Genomic DNA, 27,487 nt, shown 5'->3' with positions numbered 1-27,487 from the left:
AAGTAAAGTGAGGTTAAATTTTAATTTTTTTCATCTAATTGCTTTTGTATTTATGTATTTTAGTATTAAGCAGTGTTTAAATTATTTTATACAATCCCATCAATGTATAATATGCCAATAACAATAGGATTTTATTTTATGGGAACGGATTAATCATTTTCCCTTTACAGTAATCCCTCCTCGATCATGGGGGATGCATTCCAGAACCCTCCGCGATAGGTGAAAATCTGCAAAGTAGAAACCATATGTTTGTATGGTTAATTTTATATATTTTAAGCCCTTAGAAACTCTCCCACACTGTTTATAAATATTCTCCGCACAGTTATACAGTAAACCCTCGTTTATAGCGGTTAATCCGCTCCAGACAGATAAATGAATTTCCACGAAGTAGTATTCTTTATTTATAAACTAGCAAAATACCCGCGCTTCGCAGCGGAGAAGTAGTGTGTTAAAGAAGTTATGAAAATGAAAAGCAAACATTTTAAAAATAACGTAAGATGATTGTTAATGTAATTGTTTTGTCATTGATATTGAGTGTTGTTGTCATATCTATCTATATATATATATTTATATATATCTGTATATATATCTGTATATATATATTTATATATATCTGTATATATATATATTTATATAAATCTGTATATATATATATATATATATATATATATATATATATATATATATATATATATATATATATATATATATATATATATATATATATATATAGCAAAATACCTGATTGGCAGCGAGAAGTAAAAAGAAAAGGAAACATTTTAATAATAACGTAACATGATTGACAATGTAATTGTTTTGTCATTGTCATGAGTGTTGCTGGCATATATATATATATATATATATATATATATATATATATATATATATATATACATCTATACACATATATATACACAGTTATATATATATACATATACACACATACATATATATACATACTGTATATACACATATACATATCTACATATATACTGTATATACACATTTATATATACAAATCTACATATATATATCCACATATATATATATATTAGGGTGGGACTCGATTAAAAAATTAATCCAATTAATTAGAGGCTGTGTAAGAATTAATCTTGATTAATCGTATGTAATCGACACGTAAATTTGCCCCAAATCGCAAATGTTTTTTTTTTAATTTAAAAGTGTTTTAGTGGGCGACAGAATCAAATAATAGACATGTACATGAATATTGTAAACTGAAGCTGTTTTAATTTCTGAAAAAAAGCCTTTAAACTGCATTTGAATTCAAAACAGAAACAAAAATATCATCCCTGGTTAAAATTGGGCAGACTTAAAAATAAAGTGGTAGTTTAAGTACTTTAAGTAGATTTTCAGAATAGTATTGTCTTTAAATAATAATAACCAAAATTTCAACATAAAGTGCAGTTTTTCTTCTTAAAAAATAAGTCAGAAACATAAAAGGTAATTTGACCAACTTAATCTTTAAACTCTGAGTAACCTTAGCCAAAATTATTTTGTACATTAGGCTAAAACAGTGTGATCATTGAACATTTTGTAATTAGATGTAATTAGAATTACTAACGGTCACGGAAGTCCAATGATCCCCAGTAAGAGCCACAAAGTCCGCTTTCTGTAATGCATCTAATTTTGCTTGCTTTTCATTGTGCACAAAACCATGCTTTTATCAAGGCTTTCGGAAGTCGAAATGATCAGTCGTAGGAACGCGCTTTATTCCGACTCTAACATTTTTGTAGCTGTGATGTGTGCATCAGTGTAATGGATGTACCAGGAAATGATGCATTGACAAAAGTTCCCGTTTGCTTGGAATTGAAAGTGTGATTAAATGCGTTATTTTTTTAACGCGTTATGGAGTACATGCATCGAAGCTTCTCAGCTGTGCTTGTGCTAATAAAGGGAAACATTTTAAAAATAACGTAACATGATTCTGCGTTAACCTAATATTTTTCATACGTCCCAAACCAAGGAGATCGAAGGTAAAATGAATCAGTAGCGCGTACATACTCAGTGCATCCCTCTCGGAATCGAACCTCGAATGTCGGCATTAGAGGCTTAAGACTCTACAATTGAGCCACAGCATGTGGCTTGTCTATGCTGAGTATGTACTGTAGATAGGGGTATATATATACATTTAAATATATACCGCGTATCGCAGTGGAGAAGTAGAAGTTATGAAAAGAAAAGGGAACATTTTAAAAATAACGTAACATGATTGTCAATATACAGTAATTGTTTTGTGAGTGTTATTGAATGTTGCTGTCATCAAGGATTTGATTATCATTATTTCTTTCAATCAGGCTCGTATTTGTATGCGATGTGTTGTGTTCAAGTTACATTCCGTGTTTGTCAATCGTTGTAAAGATGACAGGTTTCATTCATCGATTCGTTTCTTACTGCATCAATAAACAGCTCGTCTTCTTCTTTATCTGAGACCTGACACACTGCATGCACGGGTTTTTTTTACACTGTCTTCCTTTAGCGGGACATTGACTTTTTCCACCGTGTGCTTTGTTTCCACAGTAGCTGCATTTATGAATATGCTTATCAGACGCTTCATATTTTTTGCTGCCTTTTCAACTGTGTAATTCGGTTTTGTTCAGCGCTTTTGGAACTGTTGCTTTTATCTGTGCACTGCGTCAGTTCACGTGAGCCACTCGGTGTACTTGCATCGAAGGTTCCCAGCTGTGCTGGTGCCATCTCGTGCTATGTCCATAGCTTTATTTAATGTTACCTTAGTCCTGGCACTTAAAACTTTCTCTCGCAGTTTCGCTGAGTTTGTGTCAAACACCACCCTGACCATCTCATCTTCCTCTCCATAAGCACAGTCCTTCACCCGTGAATATTTACCCGTGGCAGTTTGCTATTGGATTGCCGCTGACGGACGGCCTTCTATGGGCAGGCACTAAATTACAAACGCCAGCGGCAGCCTGTCTATGAACTTAATTTAAAGTGTAGGTTTACATCGTGCTTTGTTTCCGAAGTAGCAGAACTCGCTTCTTATTGTTTCGCTGCCTTCTCAATTATATAATGCATGTTTTCTTGAGCGCTTTTTCGAGGTCTTCCTGGTTTTCTATGTACTGCGTGATTACGTGGGAGGCGTGATGATGTCACACGAAACCCCACGGCGTTGAAGCTCATCTCCATTACAGTAAATGGAGAAAAACTGCTTCCAGTTATGACCATTACGCGTAGAATTTCGATATAAAACCTGCCCAACTTTTGTAAGGAAGCTGTAAGGAATCAACCTGCCAAATTTCAGCCTTCCACCCACACGGGAAGTTGGAGAATTAGTGATGAGTGAGTGAGTGAGTGAGTGAGTGAGTGAGTGAGGGCTTTGCCTTTTATTAGTATAGATCTAATATTTTCGCAGTTAGAACATTGAAAACCTGTTTACGACCTAAATACGTTAGAGCCCTCTAGACATGAAATAACGCCCTTTACTCAAAAGTTTGAACTGTGCTCCATGACAAGACAGAGATGACAGTTCTTTCTCACAATTAAAAGAATGCAAACATATCTTCCTCTTCAAAGGAGTGCCGTCAGGAGCAGAGAATGTCAGAGAGACAGAGAGAGAAAAGCAAACAATCAAAAATCAATAGGTCTGTTGGGCTTTTAAGTATACGAAGCACCCGCGATAAAGCAGCCGCAATGAAGGGATCGATGTGAAGGTAGTCTTTCAGCATTTTTTACAGGAGCGTCTGTATTTTCTAAGCAGACAGCCTCTGTGCAAACAGCCCCTCCATCAGGCAGGAGCTGAAAATGTCAGAGAGAATGAGAGAGACAGAGAAAAGCAAACAATCAAAAATCAATACGGGCTGTTAGAGCTTTGAAGTGTGCGAAGCAGCGAGCAGGAAGTATATTGTATATCATTGAGGAGTTTTATTTAATACGTGCTCTGATTGGGTAGCTTCTCAGCCATCTGCCAATAGCGTGCCTTGTATGACATCAACTGGGTAAACAAACTGAGGAAGCATGTACCAAAAATTAAAAGACCCATTGTCCTCAGAAATCCGCGAACCAGCAAAAAATCCGTGAATTATATTTAGATATGCTTACATTTAAAATATGCGATGGAGTGAAGCCGCGAAAGTAAAAGCGCGATATAGCGAGGGATCACTGTATTTCTTATGGGAAAAATTTGTTTTGTATAAGTCAAAGGATCTGGAACGGATTAAGGATGTATACCGAGGTACCACTGTACTTATTTCCCCCACTGTATAATGCCTATTTTTTTTTACCTGTTACTTATCTTGTGTTTATAGGAATGCATGAGAAAAAAATTAATTTCATTGCGAGCAGAGAGAATACAATATCTGATGCAGTGGGTTTCAGTGGGGACCCCATTGAACAGCAGTACATAATGTCAAAATGTCCCTAAAATATTCTCAAATGGCCTATGTCAGGTGTTCAGTTGTTTATTCAGAAATGTCCAAAACGAGTATTTTGTCTATAATATTGTTAAGTAAGCCGGGCGAGTCCTCTTGTGTATGACTGTGGAGTGCGTTCAGGTGAGATTGGCTTTCGAATTGAATGTGTGCTTACTTACATTGTAGGCACCTGCTATTCATCACAGGTGACTTGATACGGTAAGGTTCTGTGCAGGATGGTGGGGCCCGAGTGGACAGATCAGCTGACATCACTAGGACACGCTGCGCTCAGAGTGATTAGTAGTGGACTCTGTGTGGGTGACTAATGGACTTACTCCTTTAGCTATCTTTTTTTTTTCTTTTTGTACTAAATTAATTTTATTTTGTATCCTATAACAACAGTTCTGAAAAATAAAATCGTATTAGTTTTTTTTCTTTCGGGTGCAATTTCTTGGAGAATCACCCAAGGCACGCCCATTACATAACAAATTTAATGTAAAACTAAAACAATATATAAAAGTTTATCTTACCTTTGCTTAGTTTTTTGGGGTATTTAATCAAGGGGCGGACGGTGATCTTTTCCATAAAGGGAGAAGGTTTCCTTAATCACTCTAAACATCCTCTGTGGAGAAACAACTTTTTGTTTGTTACTTAGTTCACATCAGGCCATCCATAAAAACCCGTTTTACCACATTAATCTTCTCCCAGTCTGACCTCCCAACTTTTCTTTTCGCTAACTTTGCAAATAATACTAAATCTCAGTCTAGATTAGTCTTTACCAGGGAGTCCTGTTTCACCGTTTTCCTCATTTTTACACCCATGGGGCAGTCCCACATTATTTCTCCATCCTTCTGTGGGACGTTTGGGGTCCTGAAGGACTTTCCTTTTGCTCATCATCAAGGTTGGTCTCTAAAATCTCGTGGGCAGAAAGCCAGGCCAAATCTGTCAACTCATTTATAAGAATTTTCCTCCCCCAACATTTCCTTTGTCTTTTTTGACTCTTTTTCCTTTAGTTTCCATTAATCATTATAGGTTTCTGGCTGTTCTTCAACCATACTACCAGTTCTTTCCATGTCCTCCATTGCCCTGTGTCCTCATTAGTGAATGCACATTTCTTAATGCAGGCGGAACTCTAAATTCTTAAGAATTTTTATTTTCAGTTGTAAACAGGCCAAACTTTCTCAGATGTCTGCCCATCATACAGGTGCATCTCAATTAATTAGAATGTCATCGAAAAGTTAATTTATTTTAGTAATTCAATTCAAAAAGTGAAACTCATATATTGTATAGACTTATTACACACAGGGTGATATATTTCAAATGTTTATTTTTTTTCATTTTGCCGATTATGGCTTACAGTGAATGATAACCCAAAATTCACTATCTCAGAAAATTAGAATATTGTGAGAAAGAATGTCTTGGGTGGATGAAATTTAATGTCAGTAAATGTAAAATATTACACATAGGAAGTAAAAATGTGAGGTTTGAATACACAATGGAGGTTAGGAGCTCGCACTGATACAGTGCATTGCCGCACCCACCACATGACAAACCAACTCAGGATCCAGATTAGGACCCGAGTGCATCGATGCAACAGGTGATACCTCAGCACCACACTAGTTCAGATGGAGTTGGGACAGTGTGAGGCTTTGTTTATGCTGCCTGGAGTGCCAATTCTGCCACCAACCTCCAAGCTTTTCCCTGCAGGTTGGAGGGCCTACATGCAGGGATGGATGCAGATTAACGTCATACCCAGGACACCCATTGTGAATACACAGTGGGCGGTCTGAAAATCGAGAGTCCACCTTATCAAAAGGAATAGGAGTTGTAGTGGACTCAACGTGATCAGCTGCCAGAGAGAAGCCATTAAGAAGGCTAACAGAATGTCAGGTTATATAGCGCCTTCATGTGTGGAGTATAAGTCACAGGAGGTTCTGCTCACGTCTTTATAACACACTGGGGAGGCCTCATCTGGAGTCCTCTGTGCAGTTTTACTCTCCATGCTACAAAAAGGAAATAACAGCACTAGAGAAGGTCCAGAGAAGAGTGACTAGGCTGATTCAGGGCTACAGGGGATGAGTTATGAGGAAAGATTAAAAGAGCTGAGCCTTTAAAGGAGATTAAGAGGTGACATGACTGAAGTGTTTAAAGTTATGAAGGGAATTAGTCCAGTGGATCGAGACGGTGACTTTAAAATGAGTTCATCAATAACACAGTTATTGGGACACAGTTGGAAACTTGTGAAAGGTAAATTTCGCACAAACATTAGGAAGTTTTTCTTTACACAAAGAACGATAGACACTTTGAATAAGCAACCAAGTACTGTGGTAAACAGTAAGACTTTAGGGACTTTCAAGACTCGACTTGATGTTTTTTTTAGAAGAAATAAGTGGAGAGGACTGGCTAGGTTTGTTGGGTTGAATGGCCTCTTCTCGTCTAGAGTGTTCTAATGCTCTAACATGAGCTAATCGGAGAGTTCCATTAGTCAATCATGTAGAGACTGGCATCTGTACTCTGGTCACGTCAGCTGAGCTCGCCCTCTCTCTCTTAGTCCCCACGCCTCTTATGGCGCTTTTCCACTGCATAGTACGGCACAACACGGTTCAGTTCAGCTCACTTTTGGGGCGTTTTCCACTGGGAACAGTACCTGGTACCTGGTCCTTTTTTTAGTACCACCTCAGCCGAGGTTCCAAGCGCCAAACCGCTACCAAAACGTGACGTGTAAACTCTGCTGGTCGCTGATTGGCCGGAGAAAATCGTCATTACTGCGTCACTGGCTATTCTTTTCTTTAAAGGTACACACACGCGGAAGTTTGTGTCCCGTCTCTCCATCGCTGGACGCAGTTTGTTGCATAAGTGGATGGATGTTTCTTCAGACATTTGAAAGTTCTCCAGCCACTGAGTGTTTGTAAAACCGGGAACAATCACATCCCACCACTCTGAAGCACGGTTAAATGTCCAAACAGATGGTCTGTTGCGACTTTTTGCAAAATGTGGAAGATCTGTAATATACAGAATCAGCATTTTAATGTTACACTGGCAGTTAAGTTCATTTTATGCTTTGCAACAGTGATAAAAGTTAGCTAGTGACGTGCTTTTTTTAGATACTTACCCTTGCGATTCGTCGAGCTAAAGTGTTGTCGTTGTCTGCGTGTTGTTGTAAAAGTTCCACGGTGTCACGGCAGTAGAGGCGGCGCAACTATAACGACACGTGAATAATCCCGCCCACTCTAAAGCGGTACTAAACTGCAGTCGAAACGCAAACCGAGCCGAACCAAGGTGAGCTGTACTGAACCGTGCTGTGCCGTACTATGCAGTGGAAAAGCGCCTTTATGCACAGCATCTCCACTACGCTCCTCCCATCTACAGTGTAAATCCCACCCTTCTCACCAAATGAAACTGCAGTGAACACACACCACAAAGCATCTCAGTTTAAAGATTTGCACAGTGGCAAACTGCTGACGGTCAGCCGTGAACCCGCAATGTTAAGCTCAAAAGTGATTACCTTACAGTGTGAGCTAAAGGAGTAAGTCTGTTAGGCACCCCCTTAGAGACATTCTCTGAACAGAGCAAGCATAGCGCTTTCTAGTGACAGCCCCGTATTACCATGACAGTTGACTTACAAATTAAAGGAGAGTCACCTGATTGAAATCCAAGTGTTTCTTACACCTTCTAAAATGTGCCAATAATTTTGCCTAGTGCATTGTGGGATTTCTGTTTGGAATAAGATTTACACATTTTTTTCCCCCAGATGTTTGTGTCATTCCACTTTAAACAAGATAAAGATTAAACTATTCTTAACTTCAGCAGTGTATTTTTTTAATTAATTGGTGCATTATTTGAAAAAGTGTAAAGGTTCCAATCATTTTTGCCAGAAATGTATGTGATGGAGCAAAATCCGTAAGATTGTGATAAGTGTGAGTCATGTGCTTTGGACATTACAACACATTTTGATGTGTTCATTCAGCATCTGAAAACATTAGCAATAACTTGAATGAAGAAGAAAAAAAAAAAAAAATATATATATATATATACACACACACTGCTCACAAAAATTAAAGGGACACTTTAAAGAAACACATTAGATACATCAAATCTCAATATGAAGTTGGATATCTATACAAATAACGACAGGGCAATGTCTTAGGAACAAAAGGATGCCAAGTCTTTTAATGGAAATACAAGTTTTCTGCCTACAGAGGGCTCAATTGTGTAGACACCCTAAAATCAGAGTGAAATGAAGATGTGGCAGGCTAGTCCATTTTTTCAAAAACTTAATTTCTGCTACTCAAAATGCTTTTCAGTATCTTGTGTGGCCCCACGAGCTTGTATGCATGCTTGACAACGTCGGGGCATGCTCCTAATGAGACGACGGATGGTGTCTTGTGGCATTTCCTCCCAGATCTGTATGAGGGCATCCCTGAGCTGTTGTACAGTCTGAGGAGCAACCTGGCTGCGCCTAATGCACCGAAACATAATGTCCCACAGATGTCCTATTGAGTTTAAGTCAGGGGATCGTGAAGGCCATTCAATTGTTTCAATTCCTTCATCCTCCAGGTACTGCCTGCATACTCTTGCCACATGTGGCCGGGCATTGTCGTTCATTAGAGGAAACCAGGACCTACTGCACCAGCGTAGGGTCTGACAGTGGGTTCAAGGATTTCATCTCGATACCTTATGGCAGTCAGAGCACCATTTCCTACGCAGTAGATGTCTGTGCGTCCCTCCATGGATATGCCTCCCCAGACCATCACTGACCCACCACCAAACCTGTCATGTTGAACGACGTTGCAGGCAGCATATCGTTCTCCTTGTCTTCTCCAGACTCTTTCACGTCTATCACAGCTGCTCAGGGTGAACCTTCTCTCATCTGTAAAAAGTACAAGGCACCAGTGGCGGACATGCCAATTCTGGTGTTCTTGAGCAAATGCCAGTCAAGCTCCACGGTGCTGGGCAGTGAGCACAGGGCCCACTACAGGACGTCGGGCCCTCAGGCCATCTTCATGAAGTCTGTTCCTAATTGTTTGGGTAGAGACATTCACACCAGTGGCCCTCTGGAGGTCATTCTGTACGGCACGAGCAGTGCTCAGCCTGTTCCGCCTTGCACAAAGGAGCAGGTATCGGTCCTGCTGATGGGTTGAGGACCTTCTACGGCCCTGTCCAGCTCTCCGAGAATAACAGCCAGTCTCCTGAAATCTCCTCCATGTTCTGGAGATTGTGCTGGGAGACACATTAAACCTTCTTGCTGCAGCACGTGTGGATGTGCCATCCTGGAGAAGTTGGACAACCTGTGCAACTTCTGTAGGATTAAGGAATCGCCTCATACTGCCAGTAGAGATAATTACTCAAGCCAAAATTGGACGAGTGGAAAACCAGCCAAAAAAGATCAAGAGGGAGAAACTTGAAATGACCTCCACATGTAAAACCAGTCCTGTTTTGAGGGTTTTCTAATTGTTGCCACTTTAGTGCACCTGTCGTTAAGTCCATGAACACCAATACAGCTGAAAGTGATTAACAATGACGTCAGCTGCTTAACCAACCAGAAAATTATCAGACAGGTTTAATTGATTTCATGCCAGGCCCAATAAAAAAAGTGTTCCTTTAATTTTTGTGAGCAGTATATATATATATATATATATATATATATATATATATATATATATATATATATATATGTTGGCAATGTCATAATGTACAGTGGATAAAGAAAAGAATCCCCCCTTTCAAAATATTCCCATTTTTGTTTGCTCTACAGCCTTAAATGAAAGCACACAAACCAATATTTTTTCCAGCTTTACTTACTCAATGCAGTCTATAACATTCAAGTGAAAGACATCACAGCTACAGTTCAGAAGAATTAAAAAAAAAAATAAAAAACAAGAAATACTGAGATTAATAAAGGATCTTCAAAACTCAAATCAGGTGTCAGTACCCACCATTTGCATTGCAGTTACTGGCATCCTTCCACCTGTGATCAATTGTAATCCATGTGTTTAGTGAAGCTGTTCCTGGAGCATTCATTCCCTTACTTGGTAGTGCAACTGATTGTGGGTGGCAAGCCACTTTCAAAAGATCTCATGGATGGAGTTGTGAACAAACATAAGGCAAAAAGAATCTCAGAGGCTTTATCAATCCCAAGGAGCTCAGTAAAATCCATCATAAAGAAGTGTCAAGTGTTTGGTACTACAGGGACCCTCCCTGGATCCTCTAAACTGGATGGAAGAGTAAGGAGGAAACTGGTAAGAGAGGCTAACGAGAGGCCAATGGCCACTGGAGGAGTTACAGGATTTGATGGCAAAGAGTGGTCATTGTGTGCAGGTGACAACAATTTCACAAGCGCTCCACAATTTTGGCTTGTTCGGGAGAGCCGCAAGGAAAAAAGCCACTTCTCAAGAAAGGCCACATTAAGGCTTGTTTGATCTTTGCCACCTTGAAGAGTCTGATGCCAAGTAGAAAAAGGTGTTATCGTCAGATGAGACCAAAATAGAACTATTTGGCCTCAATACCAAATGGTACAGCAATGCAGCTCACCATCCGCAACACACCATACCTACAGTAAAGCATGGAGGGGGCAGCATCCGGTTGTGGGGGACCCGGGGCTCTCATTAGGGTAGAAAGAAAAATGAATGGGGCAAAATACCATCAAATTCTTGAGGAAAACCTGCTACCCTCTGCCAGAAAGTTGAAGATGGGCAGAATATTCACCTTTCAACACGACAACGACCTGAAGCACACAGTAACATTGAGCACACAGTGGCTGAAGGAGAAAAAAGTGAATGTCCTCGTGTGGCCAGTCAGAGCCCAGACCTAAATCACAGTAAAAATCTGTGGAAAGATCTGAAGATAGCAGACCACTAACGCTCACCACTCAATGTGACCGAACAGTTAAACTGTAAAGTAGAGTGGGGGGCAAATATTGAGTGGGCTCAGTCTAGGTGGGCAAAGCTGATAGAGAAGAATCAACAGACTCAAGGCTGTCATTAAAGCAAAATGGGGGTCAACAAAATGACATGGGGGGGTGATCCTTTATTAATCTCAGTAGGTCTTGTTTTTGATTTTTAATAATTTGTATGAACTGTAGCTGTGGTATCTTTCACTTGTACGTTATAGATTGCATTGAGTAAGTAAAGCTGGGAATAAATATTTTTTGTATGTGTTTTCATTTAAGTCTGTAAAGCAAAAAAAAATGGGAATATTCGAAGGGGGGGGGGGATTCTTTTCTATACCAACAGTAAGGAAGTTAGAACATACCACAAAGGCCAAACTTTTGTTGAGATGAGTGCGTGTGGGTTGTGTTGTCTGATGACTGAAGCAGAGTTTTAATATTTACTATTAACATACTGTATGATTCTCTGCCTGACCCACTAGTGCTAATACCATCTTGTCTTGTTTCCAGTTTCCTAAGCCAGTCGATTCATTTGCTGGATGAAGACGAGAGCATTTACTGCATTTCTGCCTGGAATGATCAGGTACTTCAGGAATTGTGTTTAACCAGAAAGTGACTGGCTTGTCCTTTAATCCTTAAGCCCAAGTAATGTAGTGTTGGGTGGTATTATGGAACTAATCGCCTTCTTGAACACTGCTGATTGACAATATCATCACAGGGTGTGGGGCATCACTATTGTAAATTAAGTCAAAATAACTCTCTTATACTTCCTGTAATTTTCACCCTGGCCACTGGGTGTCCTCATTGTTAATAGCCAAGAAAAGCACAAATGGGTGAATGGGTGGAGAAGAAATCTGCCTCTCCAATTCTGCAGTATTTTCCCTTCAAAGCACATGGGCATTGATTGTTGAGACAAAATATTTAACTAGACCTGTTAATCAACTACACAGGAAGGTAGTTGTTGGCAAAGTAATTACAAATGATGAAGTTCCAGAAGCGAGTTCAGAATCTCTTTGACAGCGCAAGTTTAACCAGTGCTGCTAGCACAATCAGTTAAGTCTCATCGCACCAGCCGTTTTATTACTGGAACTTTTGGATATAGAAAAAACACAAAATATAAGCAGAGCAATGCAACATAAGCATAGTGTACCATAGCCTTTTGATGTTAATTATGGATGTAGTGAGAAGTCAAGCAAAATTACACCTTTTATTGGCTAACTTAAAAGATTACAATATGCAAGCTTTTGAGGCAACTCGGGCCCCTTCTTCAGGCAAGATGGAATCATTCTACATCTTGCCTGAAGGGTACGCCTGAGTTGCCACAAAAGCTTGCATGTTGTCATCTTTTTAGTTAGCAAATAAAAGGTGTCATTTTGCTCGACTTCTCACTACATCCATAATGGCTAACATGGTACAACACCCTAGTACTACATGTTAATTATGTGAATAAATGGTCATAAAGGTAATAGGAACAGGTAATGTTTCAGCCCAGCCAGTACTTGGATAGGTGACCATCTATGAAAAAGCTTGGGTTGCTGCTACAAAATGTAAATTAGAACTCTTGACATTTTCATTTAAAGTGGTGACAGTGTACATTGGGTAGATTTGTGACAGATAAAATTTAATGTCAGTAAAGGAAGTAATAATGTTAGGTTTAAATACATAACGGGATGTCTGAGAGTCGAAAGCTCACATTATGAGAAGGATTTAGGAGTCATAGTGGACTCTAAGCTATCGACTTCCCACCAGAGTTCAGAAGCCATTAAGAAGGCTCACAAAATGTCAGGGTATATAGCGCCTTGATGTGTGGAGTACAAGTCACAGGAGGTTCTGCTCAAGCTTTATAACACACTGGTGAGGCCTCATCTGGAGTCCTGTGTGCAGTTTTGGTCTCCAGGCTACAAAAAGGACATAACAGCACTAGAGAAGGTCCAGAGAAGAACAACTAGGCTGATTCCAGGGCTACAGGGGATGAGTTATGAGGAAAGATAAAAAGAGCTGAGCCTTTACAGTGTAAGCAAAAGGAGATTAAGGGGAGACCTGATTGAAGTGTTTACAGTTATGAAGGGAATTAGTCCAGTGGATCAAGACAGTGACTTTAAAATGAGTTCAATAAGAACACGAGGACACAGTTGTAAAAAATATTAAGGGTTAATCTTCCCACACATTAGGACTTCATTTTTTTTTCACAAAGAGAACCAAATACACGTGAAATGAGTGACCAAGTAGTGTGGTAGACAGTAGGACTTTAGGAACTTTCAAACTCTACTTGATATTGTTTCGGGAAGAATTAAGTGGATAGAACTGGCAAGCTTTGTTGGGCTGAATGGCCTGTTCTTGTCCAGATTGTTATAATGTTCCTAAAAGAGACATTCAATGATTTATGAAAATGTTTGGAATGACAACCTTCAGCCACAGTGGGGTGCCTTAGGACTGAACTTGAGAATCACTACTCTGGAGAGCAAGGCGGAAGACTAAGAGGAAGCGTAATCACAGACACTAATAATATAATGAAGAAAGTGTGTTTAAAATGGTGTCTTTCCTAACGCTTACTCTTCTTTGCAGTGTGAAAGCTGGCCCTGGCACAGACAGACGGACGACATTTTCGCACCCAACACACTTTTATTTACACTATGTACAAGTTCCATAAGTCACGTGCACTCACACAACCCCGTGCCCCTGGCACTGATTCCCCCAAAGTCCAGGGCCCACAGTCTCTGTGCCTTGCTTCCTGGCCGCCTCCTGTCCTCTCTCCAGCTCCGTCAACACTGCCTCCCGACTTCCACCACTGACTGGAGGGAGGCGGCCCCTAATGTAATGCTCCCGGATGAGCCCCAGGTGTTCCCGGTATCCCCTCCTTAGCCACGCCCTGCGTGGCGGAAGTGTCGCCTGTCCTCCTGGCAGCTCTCCGGGCGCCATATAAAGTCTTCCCCCCAGTACTTCCGCCACACCAGGACAGGGACAATTAGGCACTGGGGCGCCGCCTGGCGGTGGCCACGGGTCCCTACAGGGCTGGGCTTCAAAGCCCCCTACCCGAGGCCCCATGCATAACCAGGACGAACGCCCCCACTCGGTCTGGAGGAGGCACACACCCTCCTCTGGTCCTCCAAGGCGTCCCGGCCGAGGACCACACGGGATAAACCGGCATCGGGGCGCCGCCTGGCGGTAACCACGGGCCCCTACAGGGTACCCGAGGCCCCCAACAGAACCTGGACGGACGCCCCCTCGCGGTCTGGAGGAGGCACAAGCCCTCCTCACGTCCTCCTGGGCGTCCCGGCCGGGGACCACAGCAGTAAATACTGTATTAGAACATTCTTGGTGCCTTGGTGACTTCAAAGTCCTAATTGGCTTTTCCCATTTCCAATTTTAAATTCACAGAATTTATTCACAGAACCTATTTTTGTAAAATTTGACTTATTTGTATGGAATGTTACTTGATTTTAATGAAATCAATTAATAAATAAATAAATTCACAGAATTGGATACTGTCACACGTAAGAACAGATTTGTGTAGCTATGTGAATGTCACTCAGATCTGCATCAATAACTGACCCCTTGCTTGCCTTTAGGGCTATGAGCACACGGCTGAAGACCCTGCTCTCCTTTACAGAGTGGAGAGTATGCCTGGCCTTGGATGGATTTTAAAGAAGAGCCTTTATAAAGAAGAACTGGAACCCAAATGGCCAACACCAGAGAAGGTATGAAAGTTTATAAATGAGTTATTTAGCTGCATGTTTGAACGAGATGATGTTAAGGTTGAAGAGCTTTAGACCGTCAATGTTAGGAAAATGAGAAACAATAATACAAAATGCTAGAAAAACAGTCAATAAATTACACTGCGCAGGCACATAAGAAATTTGACAAATGAGAGGAGGCCATTTATTTAGCTAACAGCTTAGCTGTCCACATATCTCATTGAGATTCTTCTTAAAGGTTATCAAGGTTTCTGCCTCAGCTACATGTCTTGGTAGTTTGTTCCCACTTTTTGTGTAACGATGTGCTTCATTTTTAATTGCACTTCCCTTTAATTTCCACTGGTGTCCTCGAGTATGTGATTCACACTCCACACCAGGGACCTCATGTATAAATGGTGCGTTCGCACAAAAATGATGTGTATGCCTGTTTCCACACTCGCTTCGAGATGTATAAAAACTAAACTTGGTGTAAAGCCAGCCGCATTTTCACAGCAGGGCGATCCCCCAGTACGTACGTTTTTCCTTGTTTTTGCAAACTGGTGGCACCTAGCGTCAAAGCATTGCTGCTGTTTCTGTGGTCTACTTTTCTTTTTTAGATTCACGTCTCTGATTTGGGGTTTTATCAAATGCCCAGAAATTCATTGCGTATCATTTACAAATTGAATTCACTCGATTGTAATCATTCTGTAACAATATAATGGTGCATGGAATGGTCAAACGATTCCAACCACCACCGCTGCTTTAGCGATGTTAGAAGACCTCACAAAACGATGAATTAGAAAAGAACGCATATTTACAGATGATGACGATTGGCTTCTAAGTAGATTTTGATTTCCATGAGCTCTCCTCTTGGCGCTGTGTGCTGAACTGACGCCGACTTTACAAAGGTCGACTTTGAGGACTTGTCTGTACCTTCTCCTTTATAAGTTTTATCCACTCTCAGGTTTTTAGCCACAGGAGCTTTTCAACGTGAACTTGCTAACTGATCGGGTATTTCACAATCATTACTGAGTTGCGCCATGCCAGCTGAATAGGATGGTATAATCCGCTTGTCATTAAGATAAATCGGATTTCCTTACACTTTGGAAACATAAAAGTGCAATTCACAGCAACGTCCGGTTTTCCAAATGTAATTGGAGCGGTCAGCTGCACGCACATGGCTATTACGGCGATGCCAGACAAGTTGCATCAGCCACGGATGAATCACCAAAAGAATGAGCTGACTTTGCATCATATATAGCTGGAAAAATTTTAATAATAATAATTAATAATTCTTTGCATGTATATAGTGCTTTTCTCACTACTCAAAGCGCTCAGCAATTGCAGGTTAAGGGCCCAACAGAGCAGAGTCCCTTTTGGCATTTACGGGAGTCGAACCGGCAACCTTCGGATTGCCAGTGCAGATCCCTAGCCTCAGAGCCTCCACTCCGCCACAATAATGGCAGCTTCGCACAGTCGCTGGTGCTTTTTCCAACTGGTGCTGCAATAGGCAAGCAATCATTTTAAAGATAGCTAGTCACCTCAAAGTAAAGACCAGAGAATCGGTCCATTGGGGCACGAGGCGCCAAAGCTACACTTTAAAGGCACCTTCAGAGAATGAATTTGCCTTTGTAAATAGAAAGCATTTCCACTCTTTTAATGTGCTGCGCTGTAGTGCACAGAAAGTGTGTCGCAGTGTGCAAGCACGTACCTGAAGAGATGCCTATGATGACGACTCACCAAATGATCACCGAGATCGGACAGCGTTACAACTTCGTTTGAATGTAAAAACAGGTAATCGGATACAGCTTTTATTTTTTAACTAATCCATTTAAATTGTGGACAGCGTCACATAGTACAGCCTTTATATTACTTAGTTCATTGCCCGCATCTCTTACAGCGTCCATTATTACATTTTGTGACTCCAATCAATCAATCAATCAATCAATCAATCAACATTTATTTATATAGCACATATTCATACAAAAAAATGTAGCTCAAAGTGCTTTACAAAATGAATAGAAAAATAGAAGACACAATAAAAAATAAACATAAGTCAACATTAATTAACATAGAATAAGTAAGGTCCGATGGCCAGGGTGGACAGAAAAAACAAAAAAAAACTCCAAAGGCTGGAGAATAAAATAAAATCTGTAGGGGTTCCAGACCAAGAGACCACCCAGTCCCCTCTGGGCAATCTACCTAACATAAGTGAAACAGTCCTCTTTGTATTTATGGTTTTCATGGAAGGACCTGAACAGTCCGCCAGCTCACAGCCAAATGGTCGCCCAGTGGTTTCGGAGGCAGAGGTGTGTGTGCAGTCAGCGCCTGAAGACGAACTCGGCATAGCAGCATCATCACCACTTGACCATCGCACAGGGGTCCGTTTTTGTAATATTGTCTGAAACAGAATAAAGAGACTGTGGGCTGTGACTTGCTTTTTCACGTTTACTGTGATATCTGACCACTTCTTTTTTTTTTTTTTTGGACACTGTGTGACTTTCTGATCTTGAACTTTCAAGTGTCTCCGCCACACTTTTATTTCTTATACCACTGCTTAAGCCAACAAATAATACATTTTTCCTTGCCTGCATTTCGCATTTGTTAAAATTCTTCTTTTTTTCATGTGCCTTTTCCATTGTTTTTAACCAAGCACTGAATGAAAGGTGATATTTATATTCATTTGCATATTAAAATATGTCAAATTCTGGGAGGAATCAGGGTGGGGCTGTAGGCACGTGTGCATGCGTTACATTTCACATTCGTTTGGGATTTGTAAAGAATAAGTGCGTGGAACTTGGCGTACGCACAGATTAATGCATCTGGATTTCTTTTGTGCTTACGCCATGTTTTCGCATGAATTTTACGCACTGCGTTACACATGAGGCCACAGAACATGCACATTGTTGTTTTGAAGCCATTCCATTATTAAATATTCTCCCAAGGTGCAGGTTTCTTACAAACTTCATCAGGATTTCTCCATATTTTGCTGGATTTGTTTTCCCCTTTCTAGCCTTCAAGGATCTGCTGCAGATGATCATCTCCAGATCCTGACTCTGTCACCACTGTGCTTCACAGAGGGCTAGTGTGTGTTTTTATAACTGTTTTCCATATACTGTACTTAATGCAATTCGGGATTGTAGGCTTATCTTGGCTTGGCTGGGCACAAGGACGCCATCCCATTAAATGATACACACATCCCCTCACACTCACTCACAATGGGCCAGAATTGGTGAATTAATTAAATGAATTTTTGGTCTTTTAGAACATTAGAACGTTAAAACAATTGAGACGAGAACAGACCATTCAGCCCAGCAAAGCTCTCCAGTCCTCTCCACTTATTTCTTCCAAAAAAACATCAAGTCGAGTTTTGAAAGACCCTAAAGTCTTACTGTCTACCACACTACTTGGTCACTTATTCCAGGTGTCTGTAGTTCTTTTGTGTGAAGAAAAACTTCCTAATGTTTATGCGAAATTTACCCTTGACAAGTTTCCAACTGTGTCCCCGTGTTCTTGATGAGCTCATTTTAAAATAACAGTCTCAATCCATTGTACTATTTCCCTTCATAATTTTAAACACTTCAGTCATGTCACCTCTTAATCTTCTTTTGCTTAAACTGTAAAGGCTCAGCTCTTTTAATCTTTCCTTATAATTCAACACGTGTAGCCCTGAATCAGCCTAGTCGCTCTTCTCTGGACCTTTTTCTAGTGCTGTCCTCTTTATAGCCTGGAGACCCAAACTGCACACAGTACTCCAGATGAGGCCTCACCAGTGTGTTATAAAGTTTGAGCAGAACCTCCTGTGACTTGTACTCCACACATCAAGGCGCTATATAACCTGACATTCTGTTAGCCTTCTTAATGACTTCTGAACACTGTTGGGAAGTTGATAGCTTAGAGTCCACTATGACTCCTAAATCCTTCTCATAAGGTGTACTCTCAATTTTCCGGCTGCCCATTGTGTATTCAAACATTTTTACTTCCTATGTGTAATTATTTACATTTACTGACATTAAATTTCATCTGCCACAAATCTGCCCAAGACATTCTTTTTCACAACTAGGGGGCTTTGCCCCCCGCTTGCTTCACTCGCCAACCCCTGTTTTTGTTTTCCCGGATACACACTTTTAAGATTGTAATTCTTTACATTTACTAACATTAAATTCCATCTGCCGCAAATCTGCCCAAGCCTGTATGCTACCCAAGTCCTTCTGTATTGATATAATGAATTCCAAATGATCTTCCAATCCACCTATCTTGGCATCATCAGCAAACTTAACCAGCTTGTTACTTATATTCTTATCTAAATCATTTATATATACAGTGGATCCTCGGTTTGCGAGCATAATTCGTTCCGGAAACGTGCTCGCAATCCAAAGCACTCGTATATCAAAGTGAATTTTCCCATAAGAAATAATGGAAACTCAGATGATTCGTTCCACAACCCAAAACTATTCATATAAAACTGATGAATCTATACTAATAAAAGGCAAAGCCCTCACTCACTGACTGACTGTCTGACACAACAATAATTCTCCAACTTCCCATGTAGGTAGAAGGCTGAAATTTGGTAGGCTCATTCCTTACAGCTTACTTACAAAAGTTAAGCAGGATTCATTTCAAAATTCTATACATAACGGTCATAACTAAATCCTACTTACATACATATATACGGCCATAGCCTGCAGCTCGGTCGCCGTGTGAGGCAGAGTTGTGTCCCCCATCCCCACGCCTCCCACGTAGTTGGCTGCCTGCCCATATAAGGCCATCCGTCAGCAGCAATCCAAGCGGTGAGAAAACAGTAAAAAGGAGGCATGTCAGACGTCGTGGTACATTTTCTGATGCAGTTAGACGGAAACAACTTCATGACGCTGCTGCCAAATACTCGCAGGCAAATCCACAAGTTCATAGAGACGCTGTCGCTAAATACTTACAGGCAATTCCACAACTTAATAGAGACTGTAGCGAGTTCCTCTTAAGTTGAATGAGGAGCCCACCACACACAAAAATCTCCTACTGTTAGGAAAATTAATTCTATTTGGATCAGAAACTGACAGAACCTTAGTCCCAATTACATATCCTCAGCTGTAGTTGGATTTTGTGAATTTATAGGAGAAAAGGAAATAATCACCCTAACAATTCTTTAAACAATCAAAATATACTGCTCAAAAGAATTAAAGGAACACTTTTTAATGAGAGTATAGCATAAAGTCAATGAAACTTATGGGATATTAATCTGGTCAGTTAAGTAGCAGAGGGGGTTGTTCATCAGTTTCAGCTGCTGTGGTGTTAATGAAATTAACAACAGATGCACTAGAGGGGCAACAATGAGATGACCCCCAAAACAGGAATGGTTTCACAGGTGGAGGCCACTGACATTTTTCCCTCCTCATCTTTTCTGACTGTTTCTTCACTAGTTTTGCATTTGGCTACAGTCAGTGTCACTACTGGTAGTATGAGGCGATACCTGGACCCTACAGAGGTTGCACAGGTAGTCCAACTTCTCCAGGATGGCACATCAATACGTGTCATTGTCAGAAGGTTTGCTGTGTCTCCCTGCACAGTCTCAAGGGCATGGAGGAGATTCTAGGAGACAAGCAGTTACTCTAGGAGAGCTGGAGAGGGCCATAGAAGGTCCATAACCCATCAGCAGGACCAGTATCTGCTCCTTTGGGCAGGAGGGACAGGATGAGCACTGCCAGAGCCCTACAAAATGACCTCCAGCAGGCCACTGGTGTGAATGTCTCTGACCAAACAACCAGAAAGACTTCATGAAGGTGACCCAAGGGCCCCATGTCCTCTAATGGGCCCTGAGCTCACTGCCCAGCAGCATGCAGCTCGATTGGCATTCACCATAGAATACCAGAATTGGCAGATGCACCACTGGTGCCCTGTGCTTTACAGATGAGAGCAGGTTCACCCTGAGCACGTGACAGAAGTGAAAGGGTCTGGAGAACATTATGCTGCCTGTAACATCATTCAGCATGAGCAGTTTGGTGGTGGGTTAATGATTGTCTGGGGAGGCATATCCATGGAAGGTCACACAGACCGCTACAGGCTTGACAAAGGCACCTTGGCTGCCATTAGGTATCAGGATGAAATCCTTGGACCCATTGTCAGACCCTATGCTGGTACAGTGGCTCCTGGTGCACGACAATTCCTGGCCTCATGTGGTGAGAGTATGCAGGCAGTTCCTGGAGGATGAAGGAATTGATACCATTGACTGGCCACCACACTTTCCTGACCTAAATCCAATAGAACACCTCTGGGACATTATGTTTTGGTCCATCCAATGCCACCAGGTTGCACCTCAGACTGTCCAGGAGCTCAGTGATGCCCTGGTCCAGATCTGGGAGGAGATCCCCTACAACACCATCTGTCATCTCATTAGAAGCATGCACCGATGTTGTCAGGCATGTATACAAGAACACAGGGGCCATACAAAGTGCTGCATACAATTTGGAGTTGCTGCAATTAAATTTTGGCAAAATGGACTAGCCTGCCACATAATTGTTTCACTCTGATTTTTGGGGCGTCTTTGAATTCAGGGCTCTGTAGGTTGATCATTTTCATTTCCATCAAACGATGTGGCATCCTTTCGTTCCTAACACATTACCCAGTCTATATCAGTATAGATATCCAGGAGGATTTCTTTTTCCCATTGAGATCTGATGTGTTTTCAAAGTGTTCCTTTAATTTTATTGAGCAGTTTATATATATATATATATATATATATATATATATATATATATTTATATATATTTATTATAAATCAAACAAAACAATAAACACCCCCTCTAAACAATCCTTAACTAATGTATAATAACTATACAACTCCTAAATAATCTGCCACCCCCTTAAACACTTTATAATATATTTCCCAGAAAATGGCGAAAAAAGAAACAAAACGAAAGAATGCAAGAAAGCAGGAAAGAAAGAAAGCAAGGTAAAGAAACGGAAAGAATATCTTATTTATCAACGGCGCAAATATATTCACATGTATTTAACTTATATTATAACTATACAAACATATAAATTAGACACCCACACACACACAATCCCCACACGTTCCCCAGTCCTTTATCTGAACTTTGTTTTAAAAGTTTATAATCACACGGCCTGGGAAGTCTGCAGTGAATTCATCGACCAATCCTGATGTGCACCGCGGACACGTTTACTTAATTTACATTTAAAGAAGCGATCTCACCGGCTCGAAGACATTTCTTTTATTGAACAATGAAGTCCATCTCACCCGGGTGACTCGGCATTCTCGTCCATCCATGGCCGATGCCCGCTCCACAGCAGACAAGTAAAGCCGTGAGCTCCGAATATCCCTTTTAGGTTAGCAGGCACCCCTTCTCCATGCACCCAACCGTCCTTCTTATGGAGTCTTCCTTGCTTTACCGCTGGCTGCTTCTTTCCATTCACTTTCCCAGCTCTTTATTTAAACAGTTTTCCTTCTCACTTTTCCGCTCCTTCTGTCTCTTCTCCCTTTTCCTTCAAAATACGCACCTCCTTGCCTTTTTACAGTCAGTTCCCCTTACGTCACACCATGGCACTTTTAGCAAGGACCCACAGGCGTAGTTTGGCCCCCAATTCTTCTTAAAGAGTTATCCCACAGACAGATAATTATTGGGACATAATCTCTAAAAGGAAGCACGCGGCAGAAACAGTTAAAAGCACACAATAAAAAAATATGTGACAACCGTTACAAGATGCTGTCACTAAATACTCGCAAGAGATTCCACAAGTTCATAGACACGCTGTCGCTAAATATTCGCAGGCAAATCCACAACTTAATACCGGGAATGCCTGTTAAACATCTTAGCGATTTGGATAGTCAACACTTCGATGACTGAAACCTGTTATCTTTACAACAGTTCACAAACACGGAATATAACTTGAACACAACACGTCCTCCAAATATGAACCTGATTGAAAGAAATAATGATAATCAAATCCTTGATGACAGCAACACTCATAACAGTCACAAAACAATTACATTGACAATCATGTTATTTTTAAAAATGTTTCCTATTCTCTTTCATAAGTTCTTTAACACACTACTTCTCTGCTGCGAAGCGCAGGTATTTTGCTAGTACAAAATTTAAAGTAAAAATACATAAAACAAATTAAGCTGCACTTTACCTTAGAAAAGAATCATCGCTGGTGTGAGTGAGTTTCTAAATTCTTGTGGGATTCCACCCAACGGGACGACACGCGGAAGAACGTCCCAAAGCAATCACAGTCTCCCAGCGCTGTAGCAGTTCGCTGTAAAAAGCGAATCCAGAAAGATCGCGGACATGCTATAAGCGCCTGCTGTCAGTGGGTGATACAAGGAACATTATAAATGTGCAGGGCACAATACTACTTGGACACGACCCTGCCTGACGCACGACACACACACACACACACACACACACAGTCACAATGCTGTAGTAAACAGTATACGCTGGTACGGATGTTGACTATATGAGTGAGGCATGCTGTGCTGACTCAGACGGAGAATAGGACACGATTGCCCACAATTGCGCAGAGAAAGAGAGAGAAGAACCATCAGCTCAGTTGTGATTACATGACGCTCAGCAGACAAAGCGTATACATACTACTCATATTGCAAGATGTCGCTCGTTTAGCAAGTGAAAATTTATTAAAAATTTTACCTCGTCTTGCAAAACACTCGTAAACCAAGTTACTCGCAAACCGAGGTTCCACTGTATTTAAAAAAAAAAAGACAGCAGCCTCAGCATTGCCCACTGCTGGTCAGCCAGTTTTGATGAGGTTTCTCACACCATCACCCTCTGCTTCCTGTATCTGAGCCAATTCTGCACCCTTCTACAAACATCACCCTGAAGTCCCACTTCTTTTAGTTTGACGCCCAGCCTATCATGTGTCACCTTATCAAATGCTTTCTGAAAGTCCAGATAATTAATATCATGTGCTCCGCTTTGGTCATATTCTTTCGTTGCCTCCTCACAGAACTCCAGCATTTTAGTAAAACACGACCTCCCTCTTCTGACCTCAAGCTGACTGTTCCTAATAACTCCTGCCCTTGCCATGTGTTGCTCGATCTTATCCTTAATAATTCCTTCCATTAATTTTCCTGTGATGCACGTTAAGCTTACTGGCCTGTGGTTGCTTGGATCTGCCCTGTCACCCTTTTTATATCATGGGGTGATATTTGCCATTTTCCAGTCCTTTGGAATCTCTCCAGTGCGCAGTGACTTCCTTTTATCAGGCTTTCACATTTAATCATATCTGTGATCTTAGAGATGACCCACTATGAAAGGAGTTGTATTTCTTCTGCTGCAAAACATGCTCATGTTTCATATCAGCTGAACAACAGAAACGGAAATAGTGCCATTGGCAGGGGCAGAGATTCGGAGATTATTGATGAGTTTTCCTTTTTTTCATTTTATTGCCTGTGATAAATGAGTGTCGTAATGTTGTATTCTTTATCTTCTCTCTTTGTTATTAAACCTCTCGTTTCCCAGTAGCTCTCTAGAATACCAGTCATTCAGTTTGTCAGAGACGCATATTTTAAAGGGTGTCGTTTTTATAGAGCCCCTCCGGCCTTCACCACCTGCACAGTGTTCTAAGGGGCATAATTTATACAAAAATAGTAACGAGAGCGAGTTGTATTTTTAATGCACTTGACTCTTTTATTAGACAATGAATTTAGATTAGGCAGCAGTGACAGAATTACTCCATTTTTATTTTTTTTTTTATTATTATTCACTGACCCGATTATGTGAACACATATTATCAGTGAAATGACTTCATTTGGATTTTATTTGCCTTTTCTTCTAGATGTGGGACTGGGACATGTGGCTGCGAATGCCTGAGCAGAGGAAAGGCCGGGAATGTGTAATACCCGATGTGTCCAGGTCGTACCACTTTGGCATCGTGGGACTCAACATGAACGGATATTTCCACGTGAGCCAATTTTATTTAAATTCTGCACAATTACTGAAGTGAGTTAAGCATACACGGACAAAATGGGCACTAATACTTACCACTGGAAGACACAACATTCGCTGAAGGTACTGTGTTAGAATGTGTGTGGGATCATGCTGTTGTACAACCCCTGCTGAAAAAAACAGGTCTGGACCACTGTTAGGCCTATTTCCAAGCTACCTTTTTCGTCTAAACTCTTGGAAAAAGTCATCTACACCCAACTGATGTCCCTTATGGATGGACAAGCAATTCTGGAGTGTTCTAGTCTGGGTTTAAAACTCACAGCACTGAGTTCACTCTGTTAAGGGTTTTTAATGATATTCTTTTAACAGTGGACTCTGGTGATTGTGTACTACTCATGCTTCTGGATTTGACAGCTGCCTTTGACACGATAGACCATGAGATCCTCATCTCCAGGCTGGAGCAATGGGTGGGCATCACAGGTTCAGCTGTCCAGTGGTTTAGGTCTTATCTCACACATAGAAGTTTTTGTGTCAGCATCGATGATTTGACCTCCACCTCTGTTGCCCTCCCCTGCGGGGTACCACAGGGCTCCGTCCTGGGACTTCTTCTGTTCTCCTTGTACCTGCTGCCACTCGGCGCTATTGGCCAGAAACACGGTACAGGCAGTCCCTGGGTTACATACGAGATAGGGACTGTAGGTTTGTACTTAAGTTGAATTTGTAAGTCGGAACAGGTACATTATTTTAATAAATGCTATTGTTAACCGACCATAGCCAAGTGCTATGCCAATGAATGATGGAGTTTCAAATCTCCCTGACCTCTTTATTATTTCTACTTTATTTTCCATGGTGATGGTTTTTCTCTTCTTTATTATATCACCAGCACTTGCATCAGATTTGTGTTTCAGCGACATTGTTGAAGGGTGAAGACAAAAGGTTAAGATGAGCTCTTCTGCACAGCATTGTACACGCTGTCACAGCAGGAAGGCACCCATCGTCAACACGTCTGATGTACTGACAAGAGACAACTTCCTGCAATGTACGTAACAGTACAAGCAGGCATGCTATTGAGAATGAAAGGGGGCATTGAGGGGCAATTCATCACCAGCCCACCTCATAGTCACCTCCGCTACAGTATGCTGCCTGCAGCGTCTGCCCACCAAGAATGAACATGCTGCGGCCACCACCCCCATTTAACAGGCAGCCATTCGAGGCACACTACAATGCTACCCTCAATGGCCTCCATTTAGCCACAACTGGGTTATCGCTTGCAGCATTACCGCCGCCCACCGAGAACAAACGGGGCAGCTGTCTGTGGTGGGCTGGCAGTGAAACTGCTTGCCGCCGGGAGCCGCCCGAGGGACATTACACTGCGCAAGCAGCGAAATTGCCGCCCTCCAGCTTCCTCCCAGCCAGCGCTTGCAGTGTCCCCAGGCCGAAGATGACGGAGCGGCAGTTACTGAGGCGCATTCGTTGCAGCTGCGGCTCTGTTCGTAAGTCGTAGGTTGGATGTCCGTAACCTGGGACTACCTGTATTTCCTTTCATCTTTATGTGGACGACTTGTCAGGTTTATTTCCCTCTGTAGCGCCCAGGTCCATGCTCTGTCCAGCCCCTCCTGGATTGCCTTATTGACATCAGGAGTTGGATGGCATTACATTTTCTAAATTTTAATGACAAGTCAAGACAGAAGTCGTGCTGTTTAGACCCAATAGCACCAGCGGGACCCCCTGCATCGACCGTTCCACTGTGGCTCAATATGAGAAATCCATGTTCACAAATTTAGGTGTGAAAATGGATTCTACTTTAAAACTTGACAGCCATGTGAACGCAGTGGTAAAATCCTGCTTCTTCCCGTTGAGGCGGCTGTCAAAAATCAAGCCAGTTTTTTCTAAACGCAACCTTGAAACAGTGATACACTCTTTTATAGCCTCTCTTCCAAATTACTACAATGCGCTTCTTTTTTAAATTAGCCAGGCCTCCATTGTTTGCCTACAGCTGGTGCAAAATGCCGCTGCTTGATTTTTGGTAGAAGCAAGCATAAGCACATTACCCCAGTTTTGGCTTCCCTTCACCGACTTCCAGTTGGTTTTCAAATCCATTTCAGGATTCTTGTATTTGATTTTAAATCCTTTAATGGTTGTGCCCTATTCTACCTGTCAGAACTGCTGCACCCTTCTGTACTGTCTCGCCCTCTCAGGTCAGCAGACCAGATGCTTTTACTTGTTCCTAAGACACGATGCAAACTTAGAGGTGATCAGGCTTTTGCAGTTGCAGCTTCACAACTCTGGAACAATTTGCCATTGCACATAAGGCAGGCTCCTTCACTTGCTGTCTTTAAATCTCTCTGTTATAAAAGAAAATCTTGAGACGAGACAAGACTGTTTCCAATAGATTTTTTCAAGTCCCACGAGACAAGATGTTTGCCAAGAGGTTTTTTCAAGTCCCGACCTCCTCTCAACCATTTACAGTTAACGACCCATGCCCTTTCACGGTCCTCTCACCTCTCATTCGTGTGAATGCTTTTGTCAGACACAGTTCCTGCTCTCTCAGCTCTTATACATTTTTACGTTTTCCTCACTTTAAGTTCCCAATAAATAAAGACTTATTATGTCCAAATCTGA

At 41.4% G+C, this 27,487-nt stretch overlaps 1 protein-coding gene across 2 annotated transcripts in view; it reads left to right on the top strand.

The window, feature by feature from the left end:
• The window catches only part of pomgnt1 (protein O-linked mannose N-acetylglucosaminyltransferase 1 (beta 1,2-)), a 123,789-nt gene that overhangs the window by 76,384 nt on the left and 19,918 nt on the right, over window positions 1-27,487 (top strand). For both annotated transcript variants that reach the window (XM_039734806.1, XM_039734807.1), the window contains 3 exons: window positions 11,782-11,854; window positions 14,841-14,969; window positions 24,756-24,881. In XM_039734806.1, the coding sequence (XP_039590740.1) occupies window positions 11,782-11,854; window positions 14,841-14,969; window positions 24,756-24,881 (328 nt within the window). The remainder of the gene's footprint in view (window positions 1-11,781; window positions 11,855-14,840; window positions 14,970-24,755; window positions 24,882-27,487) is intronic.

The sequence above is a fragment of the Polypterus senegalus genome, chromosome 14 (assembly GCF_016835505.1).
Source record: "Polypterus senegalus isolate Bchr_013 chromosome 14, ASM1683550v1, whole genome shotgun sequence".
Classification (NCBI taxonomy): Eukaryota; Metazoa; Chordata; class Cladistia; order Polypteriformes; family Polypteridae; genus Polypterus; species Polypterus senegalus.
Note: the sequence above shows the minus strand (reverse complement) of the source record. Positions and strands in the feature narration are given on the sequence as shown.